The sequence below is a fragment of the Amphiura filiformis genome, chromosome 5 (genome assembly GCF_039555335.1).
Source record: "Amphiura filiformis chromosome 5, Afil_fr2py, whole genome shotgun sequence".
NCBI lineage: Eukaryota > Metazoa > Echinodermata > Ophiuroidea > Amphilepidida > Amphiuridae > Amphiura > Amphiura filiformis.
In genome coordinates this window covers 39,886,746-39,899,963 of record NC_092632.1, presented here as the reverse complement: position 1 = coordinate 39,899,963, position 13,218 = coordinate 39,886,746, and the positions used below count along the sequence as shown (strand labels likewise).

Below are 13,218 nucleotides of genomic sequence, written 5' to 3'. Positions count from 1 at the left end.
GGGAAACAAAGTAACATAAGACAAAGACCTCAATATCTCATGTTACTCATTGGAGTTCAGGTCAATCACTGTCATTAGAATAATTGCCCTTTTAATTACCTACCATACTGATACTCAAGCCCAGGCTATTTCGGTATTAATCAAACGGACCTGCACACAAAAAAATCGGGAAAAAGTCAAGGATGTAGGGATGCATACCTGAAAAAGCAGATGATACTTGAGGACTCTCTGCACAGGCTTGAGGAGATAGGCCCCAAGAGGCAAGGCGTGACCTAGACTCGTCTGACATTTCTTGAAAAATGCGGCAATTTGGGCATTCTTGATACATTCCGTCAGGACTTGTACGGCTTTGGGGTAGTTGGTGCAGTAGTCTGTGTACACGCTGAAATCTCTTTCCTGCAATAAGAAAAACAAAACAAAATAGGTTCCTTTACATGTTTAATGTTGAATAAATCTGTTACAGTACCGCAATAATCTTATAGAGCAGATCCATTTTGGGGGGGAAAATACATAATTTTATTATTACAGAGGTCAAAGGCCAAAATTGGAAGATATAATTAACCTGGTGAAGGGTGACATTTTTCTGTATGAAACCCGTGGAGCCTCAAAAGTCACCAGCAGAAGGTTTGGGGTTCAAGTCCCATCACTAGCCTTGATCAAGTCTTCCTCCTTGCTTTTTCTCTATTCATGCTCTAATAGGAACCATGGCCGAAGTATCATATACTGGACTCCCTCAGATTTTTAGTCAGGTCAGAAATTTTGTGTAGGACGAAACCCTGGCAACATATAAACTAGGGAGGAAGTATATATACCTTGTGGGCATGGTGTGCATTTTGATCAAACACTACCCCTGTAGTGCACAGTATGCCTGGGGTAAAGTATGATAAGGAAGTCCACTATCTAGCAATTCAAATGTCAAATAGATTTTCACAATATGATGGTAAATAATTATTTTGAAAGAATAGATAGATAACTTCAAAACTTTGGAAAGAAGTAGAAATTTTTGGAAGATGTGGCAAAGCTTCCATGAGTTTTACATTCACTAACTATGGACGCCAAAGGACTTGAAACAAGTCTACCCATCACAGGCAGGTATGTCCAGATTTTTCCCTCTGGTTTATCTGCCTATGCATGTTATGTTTCCATTGTAATTTCATGCTATATTGTGCAAGTGTGCGATGCATGGTTCTTCTTTCCCAAGAGCTCTATCTTAAAATATACAAAATTACATCCACAAAAATGGTGATACTCCATGTTTAGAAAATCAACTTGGCATAGGGACATAAAACTGATTTATTTTTAGATGTCATGGTTAAATAAAACAATGACCTTTAAATTGCTCCTTCAACATAAAGTTATCACCATGGTCAGAACCATGAAACATTTTGATTCATTCAACCAATCAGCTGTGTGATGCCGCTTGCCCCCTTCACAGCAAAATATGTTGCCAATTGTGCCAAATGTGACACATGCGAAATCACCTGATCTGCAAGACTGTGTACCTTTATTACCCATTGGGTGATGAACTACTGGGAACCACACTCTCTTGGAACCATATTATGCGCTCACTACAGTCACTGCTCGAGCTCCCTTTGCTTGCTATTCGAGGGGTGTTGCGGTTTCGGCTTCCCTGCTCGTCCCCCCCCCCCTCAATCACGAGTAGTCTTTGACAAAGACTAGATCTGCAAGTACCTAAGTAAGCCACCAAGCTTCAGTGGTACAGCCAAGGGGAGGCAAAGGGGGCAGCTGCCCCCCATTAGAAGTCTTTCCCCCCAACTGAGATATGCCCAAAATATTCATGACTTTAACAACAACACAAACAACAACAACAATAGAACTTTACAATGATAATAATAAATAAATCAACATATAACTTTTAAATATTCTTCATACCTTCACAGTCTGGGTTAAGGATTATGTCAAGTGTGAAGGGTAATATTTATTCCAAACATTCATTAACAAAGAAATTTGACACATAGTGCACTAACTGAAATAATGTGCATTGGGCAAACATAAATCAGCGGCGGCGGCGCGACAGGAATGCAATCACCTGCCATGTTAGTCGCTCATTACAAGCCCGATATAAGTACATGGACCAAGTGATCCGTAAACCTGAATGGCACCCCCTGGCTCCTAAACACCCCTGTTTGTTACTTTCCAATTTACACACCTGATTTAATTTGGCCAATTTGCACAACGGCATTGACAAGTTTCAACATGGTTTAGCATCATGTTAACATTTTGTGTTCGTGCACACACAAAAAAGCATACTGTTCTCAGTTCCCAGGGTAAGAACTCCGGAATCTTAATACACCAATTCACCAGTGTTGGGATTGGGTGAAATTTGACTGACTTGACATTTAGGAAATGATATGTAATACCCAAAACATGCAAGGTCACATCTTCAAGTTCATGCTCCTTCACAGGTTACTGAACTGTGTCCTAATAGTTTGGAATGTGATGAGAAAATCCTTGCCATACAGCCTGCATAGTACAGCATTAAAGCGTTCCAAGCCGAGATTTTCAGATATTCAAGAATAAAGCTAATATACCCTCTTACAAACAGTGTTCGACTGAGAGTAGAACAGGTGCTTTGGAGCAAAATCAGCTCCTACCTTCATAACTTGTACTCACAAAAAGGGGTCTGATTTGCAATTTAGATATCGGTTTGTGTTCTCAAGCCAATCATTACACGCATACGAAAGGTAATAATTGTCCAGTAGTGAAATCTTGCTAGGCCTGTTGTCAGCCAATTTACCCATTCCTTTCATAATATAGTTAGTGCTTGTCACAACATTGCAAACTGCAATACTGAATGTCAAAGTCGATGTGTAGTAATTGACACAAATACACATCGGCAGATGAATAGGGGACAGGGCGATATATAGTAGCCATCTCCGGAATTTACTGCTCATTCATCACAATTTACATATGTGGCAATTACATTTTATAAAAATTGCCCACCCCCTTTGTGTGAGTAATGATCATTGGGAGATATGCACAACTGAATACAATTAGAAGATAATTACAGTTAGATTTCAATTCAAATGCCAGTGGGTCAGGCATGCCAATGCCGATTTATTTCTTATTTTGTTGCCAGTTTAAACAAGAAATTCTACAAGCTGTTTATTTGTGGCAGCATGCAAACATTGCTAGTCCACAGAGTTACCACTGTCAAAATACAGCAGATACCGTCTTCTTCTGCATCACATACTGTCGTATCTCAAAAGGCTGCCTTGTTTGATTTTTATTATCATTGTTGCATTTCATATTGTTATTGTATATCATGCTTCTTTCTTTTGCGAATGGACATGAGATTGTAATATTGTGATGTAATACCTCAACATTAATATAATTATAAAGTTAATGTTTTTCATCACAAGTAGATGACAATTATACAAACATCACAAAAGGCAGCCTTTTGAGATACGACAGTATGTGAAGCAGACGATGAAATACTAGACAAACAAACACTAACCTTTTCTAAGAAACATTCTGCTATTTCCACTGCATCATTATTGCACTTTTCTAATTCTTCTAACAGCTCCCTGAAAACAAAAAAGAAAGAAACAAAATATATTAAGTTTCAGTTTGATGTTGATAACTTGAAGACATTATATTTATTGAATAAGACCATGTGAATCTCTGGGGTGAATCAAACCTGCCTGGTTATCAAATTAATCAGTGACAAGGTTATCTCTCAATTTGACAGGTGCTAATTGATGCAATAACATTAAAACATCAATTAGCCCCTGTCAAATTCAGAGAAAACCTTGTATGTCACTGATTAATTTGATAACCAGGCAGGTTTGGATCATCCTAGAAGAGCTCTGGCGGGGCTTATGCTCAAGTAGAATCAAATAATATGTTCATGTATGGCCATATCACAACAATGCAGTTGACCTGTTCAAGACTTACAACTTCTGAAAGGTCTTGTGCCCACAAAATTTAAAATAAATACAAAATTTAAATGTTGTTTATTTATCTTGCTCTGTGAACTCTACATGACACATGCAATTATTACAAATTGGATGTCATTTGAACTACCTAGGGACAAATGGGTTTATTTGTCCCAAGATGCTTGTACATTTTGTGAGCTTATTTTTAGCAGTTCTAGTTGGATACCCATCTGTTTCAAAAGTTCAAGCAATAAACTGGCAATAAATCAATATCAAACCAATATTTCACTTTTCCTATGGACACAAAGTTCTACCAAAGTATTCTAGAAATTCTACAGAAAGTTTGATATGGTTGTACGGATGAGTGTCCCAGCATATCCAGACAGCAATGAAGTTTGTAGCAGTTTGCCCTGCCAAAGCAGTTCTTCTAAGGTGAACCACACCTGCCTGGTTATCAAATTAATCAGTGACAATGGACAAGTGATTTAGCTAATACCTATATTCATACCAAACCAGGGTCATTTGTTTGGAAACATTTTCTTAACATCAAGGACATTTCACTCCCTGACTGCTCTGGTGGGGCAGGTTGGTCTGAAGCCTGGAAATATATATGCAAACTTTCAAAGTTTTGCAAAGTTTTCATAATTCCAGGGTTCAGACCAACCTTAAAGAAGCTTTGATCCAGTTTTGATGCTGATGCTGTGTGTATTGTGAACTTTAAATTTGTCATGATCTTGAACTGCATCAATAGTTACTTCCATAAAATAAACATTATTTGAATGTGTCATAGTCATAGTTCACAGGGTGCTGGGGCATCCTCTACACCCCTGGATAGAAATATTACAAGGAGGTTATGTTGATGCTTTTCATGTTGCCATCTTCATCATCCTAAATTTCACTACACAATGCAACAGCTTTAAAGCAAGACCAAGAATGCATACTTTTCAGCACTCATCACTTGACATTCTCACAAATCTGTTTCTTTCCCTTTACCCCTACACAGACACACAGGAGAGAGGAGAAAGTTTCTGTACGTGTTTACCACAATGTTGACAGTTATTTCAATTCACTCTCTCAATTCAAGTATTCATAGATGTTTGTCATACACATTTCTGTTTATTCAAGCATAGCTGCATGAAAGTCTTCATACTTTCATATCACATTTGACACTCAATAGGGGCTTTCTTTCACATATTGCCTCCGCACTGAGTCACTATATCTGATCCTAACATAATTTCATGGTAGCATAAATCATATATAGCCATGTCCCAACAATTTCACACTCCTAATTTTCCACTGAAAACCAATCTTGACCTTTTTTCATGAGGGTAAAATATATATATTATGCATTCAAATCCAGCAAGTACAGATAAGCAGTTAGAATTGTGGACTAGGTTGATTCAGGTCTTATGGCATTTAATCAAATGCACAAATTGGCTATCTTGCTTCTGGCAAAGGCAACCAAAATGTACAGTGCTCTTTGGAGGTCAAGTCTGAATGAAAATTTTGCATTAAAAATCCCTGCTTTGTCAGTGCATACATTATAGTATTGAGTGCTGGGCTACCATAGGCAAGAAATGTTTAAACAAATTGCTTGGATAATGAAAATTTTACATTACATACCTACTTTGTACATTATAGTATTGAGTGATGGGCCTCATAGGGAAAGGCTCAAATGGAATGCTTGTTTCAAGTTGTGGAAAAAAACCCACAGTGTACTATACTCAGGCACAACACCTAGACCCTGATCCACAAGCCTCAGCACAATTTTACAGCGTAAAAGGTAAATATCAATGGTAGAATCTGTTTGCATCTAGTGACAAAGCTACCTATTCATTTTAAACTTCCAAAACAACAGGTTTATGAACTTTTGAAAATAAATCTTACATCAAGTTTATTCGTTCTCTTAGTCATCACTCATATTAAGTGTATGTTATCACACGAGTTGGGCGCAAGTAAACCATTTTGCTGGGCCATTTTGTGCTTCTCTTAGTCATTCAATTCAAACTATCAACAAATCCCAATTCACTGAGCAGGTAGCTTATAGTGTTATCCCTGACTTACTGTCAAATCTTAACCATCCCATGATCTTGACACTTTCGGCGCAAAAAAGACAAGTTTCTTGATAACTTACAAGTGTAATAATGGATGTAAAACCTGGCTTAACAACTTCAACCCAACCCGCACCAAGTGGGTGACAATTTCTAACCTTTTTTAAATCCCCTTTTGTCAATCCGCATTATAATAATATTAGCACCAATATCAACCCTTTCACACATTTGACACAACTCTACTTAATTGGCAACCCAGTGCCATTAATTAAGCTTGACTAATTGATTAATACACAGACAATCTTCTGGAATCTATAGATGACAGAGAACAATTTCCTGTATGACCCCATAGGATAAATGGCTATGTTCTAGTGCTAATATTTATAATAATACAGTTTGTTCCGCGTATAATTGGCGAAACAAATGAGACTCCTAACATTGCGTGTTGATGCAGAATTGTGTATGCAAGTTGCATAGTGCATGAATCGTGATTGGTGTGCGCTTATGTGTATTTATGCGATCGTAACTTGGGACTTTATTGAAGTTCACGCAGCAACAAAAAACCGATAATTTTCACCAATTATAAGCCAAACACACTATAGGCCTGTTGATTGGTAAAGATTTGAATTGAACTGACATGCAATCAAATCAGGTGCAATTTTAATAAAATACAGCCATTGTACATAAATTTTGTTAGCTTTGGACCATCACCTTACCATGTTTTATCATACATGACATACTTAATTGTTTTCTCTGTTATTTTTAGCTCTTTCTTTACACTTACAGCATTTCATTTGCAATATTCATCTTGTTCTCACGAAACCTATCTCTTTATTTAGAAAAGTAAGTATGAAAGCAAGAAGTAATTTGAAGATCTAAGAGAAAAAGTACCATTAGTAAATGATAGAGGCTTTGATTCTCTCTTGTGAGTTTTTTCTCAAAAACCAATGTCATTAGCATTGTTCCATAGCTAGGGCCGGGAGCTAGGGGTCAAAATAATAGATTGAAGCTTGAGACCCACAGGTTACAAAATAAAAACATATAAATAGGACAATCACAAAATGAGAACATTGATGATTTTTGATATAAACCAAAAGAGGTCAAGTAGCAACTGTTCAAATTGACAATTAACCGTACTGGCTGTTGTCCCAATGTTCCTACTCATTCTCTAGAAAACCCTGACACACAAAATTAGCTTTAGAAGAGCCTTATTCACATGAACAATGTCAATAACATTGAAATCCTTGAACTCCAGACAAGTTGATGATCTGTTTTGGAATCATTTTGATCAAATACATGAGTATTTACAGACCACTTGAAGAAGAAGGGGTGTTTGAATGGGTTAATCCAAGGTGGGTGGAGGTTTAGGAGAATGCCACAACATGAGTAAACTCTGTGAGCAACCATGACTGATGAATCTCTTTGTTTGACATGGACCACATTTTGAACTCAGTCAAATTTGAACTTGTCAGGGGTTTGGGCAAGAAAGGCCTATCTGCAATAGCTGCCAAGTGTCATGTGTACAACATAGAATGCAGATTGTCATAAGGCAGCTTTGCAGATAGGTCTTTCTTGCCCCAAACCGGGCACCAAACCCTCACTGTGTTGCTGTTGGTCACCATGTTAAAACGCCTTCAGAACCCACCAACCTATGACACAGAACAAATTTTCTTCCCGAATGCAAACTCTATACTTCAAATCACATTTATATGCAGGGTATGAATGAACATGAACACACAACTGGTGTCAGTGAGGGGGTAAAAGTCAAATTCACTTTCGTTTTGAAGTTGACTGTAGCTTTCTTTGCTTTAATTAAATCCTTATTTTGATGTCCCAATATAAGTCGATCACAAAACATCTCTCTATGAAAACAGGGTCTATATAGCAGGCCAAGGGATGCATGTGGATACTGTTATCTACATTTTGCCATTTATACCTATACTACTACCGGGTACTACTACTGCCAGAGTGTACATTTCACAATGTCATGTTACCAGTTTCAGGATGGGAAATGCATTATTCTATCATTCTATGTGCCAAGTGAGAATTTGTCGCACATTTTTATTCAATTTGTCACAAGACATTTGGCAATAATATGCTATCAGCTTGTGGTTCTGTTGCCACCAAGAGTTCCAGAAATTTAATGTTCAGCAATTGATCACCTTATTTAAAGGAGATACATTATAAGCCAACCTACATTCATCAATCTTCTGACAAGGGCAAAAAATGTAATTTGGATAACATGGTGGGGTATTTTTTGAGAAACTTCCATCACTCTTTAGGCCAAGGAAAGTCGATTTTGAGTTTCCTGTCACCCGCCCTCACTTCATTTTCTGACCCTCACTTGAATTCATTATTGTGATTTTCCAAAAAATACCAATAAAAACTGGTTATATTTGCCAAAAAAATTATGAATATCCCTTTATTTTTTGTGGAAAAATCAAAATCAAAACATACATTTTGCTGTCAACCTTGCAGACTCTTTGTAATATAGGCCTACTTTTGAATCTCATTTAGGCTAAACATCCATCTTCAAGTGAGTGAGCGGCAAATAACAACACATTTTACATGCGTGTTGATGTTGGTCATATAATGAAAGGCAGACAAATAATGAATAATGAATAATGAAAAAGTTACCTCACTTGTTTTCAGAAATTATGTGACGGGAAACTCAACATTGACTGTTAGGGGCCTTATCAGCTGACTCATATTCATATCTCTGGGGCTTCATCATTACAGATGAGAATTGGATGCAAACTGTTTCACACAATCTTTCACTTGAAGCAGCTTGACCTATATTGTATGAGAAATTGACTTGGTCTTATCTGTGGGGGTAAGGAGTGTAACCAATTAACAAATTGGTCCTCCCTATAGGTAGTGTGATTAAACACTTCCTACTCCTTACAGCCTCCAAACATCATCTGTCAATTTCTCCACATGACCCACCCAACACTCCCAAAACTTCACCCATCTTGACCTTCAAATCATCCCCCATTCAATTTCCTTATTATTGGAGCTATTGCCACTAAAACCAAGTTCATCGACAAGCCATTTTGTCCCCCTAATCATGCTGATCCAATATAACCCTTTGCTATCAAAACATGCAAAATGAGATTCTCCCAGCAAAGGCATGAGCAAAAAGTGCATTTTTGTGTTTTTTTGCGCTTTTCTTACAACACACCAGAAAACTTGCAGAGTGTACACTGTAATTAAAGCATTTCATGGATAGAACCTCGTTTTGAGATGACCCTGCAAAGGGCCAATAACCTGACCCCTATGCTGACCCTAACACTTCATCTTCACCATCATCTTGTAGAGTACAATCTCTTATTGTTGTTGAGTATCACAACCCTTACCCTAATCCTAAACCTTAAACCCCAACTCTGAACAGAGATCAAGGGCATGGACCAAATGGTAAAAAGCACAAAATGGCACAGAATGACATCACAAGGAACAGACATTCAATAGTTTAGCTATTGTGGAAAAATGATTGAATACTTCCTTGCAATTTCCCTCCAGAGTCATCTGTCAATACCTGTCTCTACCAAACACTACTGTGTCTCAATATTGACTTGACCGAAGTCCAATTATTGTTGTGGAAGTACTCGTCCGTAAAGCTTGTCTAATATTATCGCTAAAGGTGATTGAATATTTCCTCATATCGCAGCCCCTGTATTCGGTATTATCATAATTTGAGCCAGGTATCATGAGTTTGGTGTCAAAATTAAATTTGACATGATTTCACACATACCGTATAATTTGAACTAACTTGGTGCAAATTCGTCCCGGCGCCTGATCATTAGCACTTGAATTTGGGGTTAACGGAACTCCTTGTGATGGCTTCTCAGGAAAGGAGTGGCCAGCTAGTACAATGTTACACTGACCGCAATGATAGTTTCAATTTTCACCTTTAATTTTGTCTAGGACATTAAACAGGTAATTTCTGCCAATTAAGTAGGTTATGTACAGGTTCTTATGAGTATGACTAGATACTGGGATGGATGAGGCAGCTTCAATAAGGTTAGCAACTATTTTAAACTGTTGCGATTTGGTAGTTCACAGCATCTTATGAATGGTAGTGAGCTTTGGCAAAAATTGCATTGATCATTTCATAGTGAGTGTATAGAAGAATTCAATTTTTTTTTTCAATATAAATATATTGTTTTAGAAAATGAAAATCTAATTTTTGGCTGTTTCGACCATCAATACCTCGTCTACCCTTAAAATAATCCTTACAATTTTACACAGTGATGCACAGAAGCTTGTGAGTAGTAGGTGGAAGGTTTCACAAGCCACAGAAATAAGGACATTATCTGTGTGCTTACTGACGATGTTCTTGCTGGTCAAATAACAAGAATTCCCTTTCAAAAAGGAATGAGGCTGCTCACATGATATTTAAAGTTATTGCATTGGAAATAAAAATGTTGAGAGCTAGATCAAACAATTTGGCAGGAAATTCTATGAGCTTTCTGGGATGTTCTTAGGTCACACTTTAGGGTCACCTCTTAATTCGGCAATAAAACCAGTTAACACCTAATCTTTCTTTCGCACCGAAAGAGCTTAAAACAATCAATGCAAGCTCCTTCTTTTGTAAGGGATTAATTCAATTTCATAACTATTTAACACAACATTTTACAAGTGATAATAAGTATAGGAAAAGGGTCGTAAATTTTTGCTAGTATGTTATGATATCAATTCTGTATCTTCAATCGAATAGCGGTTCAAAGGGTTAAATTTTAAACATGGTCGTAAAATTGCGCATTTTAAAAACCAATCTGCTCTCTCGCTAATGGCTTTACTTCTTTATCATCACAAGCTCTCTAACCTTTAATCATAATGCATTATTAATGTTGTGTCTCTACTCACCCTGATGTAGTCCAATAGGCAGGACTGATTCTACCCTCTCCATCAATATGCACCAAGGAACTGACAAGACACTGAGAACCAGACGATTGATAAAAGTTCTATGGTAATGATTGATCTTGCTGGTTCCCTTCAAGTTTATGGTGTTATGTATGGATGGATTGGGCAAAATTGGGTCCATTTTCACTGACTAAATCTCATCTCAATTTCGTTGCCAGGGCTAAAAATAAATTGTTTAATGGGTGTGATGTCAGCACTGCATACTTACTTGTTAAATCGGTGGACATCCTGTAAATTACCAAACAGTATGTTGAAATCATCTTCTGAGAACTCCAACTCCTCTTTGCACTGGTCCATTTCTTCTTGATAATGCTGAAGAAAAAATATAGTATCAACCAATTTAATGTATGCTACAGGCTGTGCTGAAAGAGTGTTTAGGATGGGTCAATTTTATCATAACTCATGTTCTGGAAGGATTTTTTTTTACATTAAATCATGATTATTGAAATATTAATTAGCAGAAAATACAACAAACAGTACAATGTGTACAACAAATTCATCAAACTTTTGTTGCACTTTTTTGCTTCTCTTGTCATACCAGACCAAAAATGAAATTCCACTCATTGGGTGTTTGTCATGGCCATGATCATCAGGCCTGGAAAACTGTGGAATTCAGGAAGCTGGACTTTGGGAGTTTGGAAGGGAATTTAGGAGTATGGAAATGTCAGAAATTATAAGAAATTGAGCTAACTTGGAGTGAAATTTGACTCACCTTTCCGGGAGATTTTTTGGGTATTTTCTTCCATTTTTTGATATGAGGATCATCATAAGCAAAAGGTCTCTACATGATGTCCTCAACCATCAATATATTTGTAACACCGAGTGGATGTTGTTTTGTACTCATTCTCAATTGCTAGCTCAAAATATTTACTTCAAACATTTCTTAGCACTTACTTAGCTTAAAGCAAAGATGCACTGTTTCCATCCTTAGGACACCTTTGCAGGGATTAAATGCTTAATAATACTAGTGAGAAACTACAATGTATGGCACTCTGTTTTGAAACAAGTCATTCTAAGGGTGATTTTAATGTCAATAATGTGGACAGGGGTCTTTAAGCATACAAGTGACACTTAAGACAAGTGTCCAACACTTGGAGATCTGAATAGGGATTGATCTTTAGTACCCTTAATCTTTAGTACCCTTAACACATTTGTCTAAATGATTGACAGTACTCTCAAATTTAAGCTATTAAAGGTTGTAGCAATTACTAAGGAAGATTTTGGAAAAGATGTTTCACTTGTTTTTATCTTACCATTGATTTTGTACATGTGGACTAAAGGAAGAATGTGGAGAGGCATAGATTTTAAATTCCTTTTCTGTAACATTGACTATGTGAATAATGCACTTTGACTCTCCTTCTCTCTATCAATCATCTATGCATTAGCTTTGAATTATTAAAGTTGAAATATACTTTCAAGTTTGGGAAACTGCATATGATATGACCCCCCCCCCCCATTTAATATATGCCATCCCTACCATATATAGTTTTGTCCAATACCATCTCCAGCACAATTTGGAGTGTATAACTCCAAGAAATATAATCCTTTTTCTTTTTCACCCATATTAGCCTAGCAGACGTGCCATGAATGTTGCAAGTAATTAAAACAGGTTATAGTTTCAAGTCAGAGAGTAATATTTCACTTGTGTAAATTAATTCCTTCTCAACTTTTATTTCCAGTATTGCCCCTGATTAATTGGAACATTTTCCACATGCCAAACTACGTTCTGCTTCATTGCAAATAGACCCCATTGTGAAAAGAGAAATCACTATGGATTGAAAACAGTACACAAACAAGAATGTTTACCAGCAAGAGGGCACTGACATCCACTTTGTGATGCAATCACATTTTGAAGCATTAATGCATACAGTACATACATGTAAACACTTCAAAAAGTACAGCCATAGAGGTGGGTCCTCCTTCACTACTTAAAAAGATTTAACCAATTACTTATCAAATTAACTGTTCCCCATCACTGCCATGATTTCTGGTTATAAATTCTGGTATTTTTCTGATCCAATTTTCATTGACAATTACCAGATTAAGCTATCCCTACCAATCAGTTCCAATCTGTCAACTTTTCTAGACCAAAGTAATGTGTGTTCAAGCGACTGAGACGGTTTTAGTACCCTCCTTTCTTGCTAAAAACTCTTTAAATGTAACTTCTCAGGAAATGCTTTCATCATGAATTTTATCTAAATATTTGAAGATTCCAAAAGTGTACTGTAGGCCCAAGAGGGTACAAACATGGTACAAATGACCATACAGCATGCCGCAAACATGGGTATTATTTTCAGCCTTTTGGTAAATCAATGGCCCCTTTTTCTAGACCAGATTTGGTATAT

The 13,218-nt window shown here is 37.0% G+C and overlaps 1 protein-coding gene across 5 annotated transcripts in view; it reads right to left on the bottom strand.

Moving 5' to 3' along the window:
• LOC140153112 (uncharacterized) overlaps window positions 1–13,218 on the bottom strand; it is a 145,374-nt gene that overhangs the window by 46,449 nt on the left and 85,707 nt on the right. For all 5 annotated transcript variants that reach the window (XM_072175745.1, XM_072175747.1, XM_072175746.1 and 2 more), the window contains 3 exons: window positions 11,082–11,185; window positions 3,479–3,548; window positions 199–396 (listed from right to left, as the gene is read on the bottom strand). In XM_072175745.1, coding sequence (XP_072031846.1) covers window positions 199–396; window positions 3,479–3,548; window positions 11,082–11,185 — 372 coding nt within the window. The remainder of the gene's footprint in view (window positions 1–198; window positions 397–3,478; window positions 3,549–11,081; window positions 11,186–13,218) is intronic.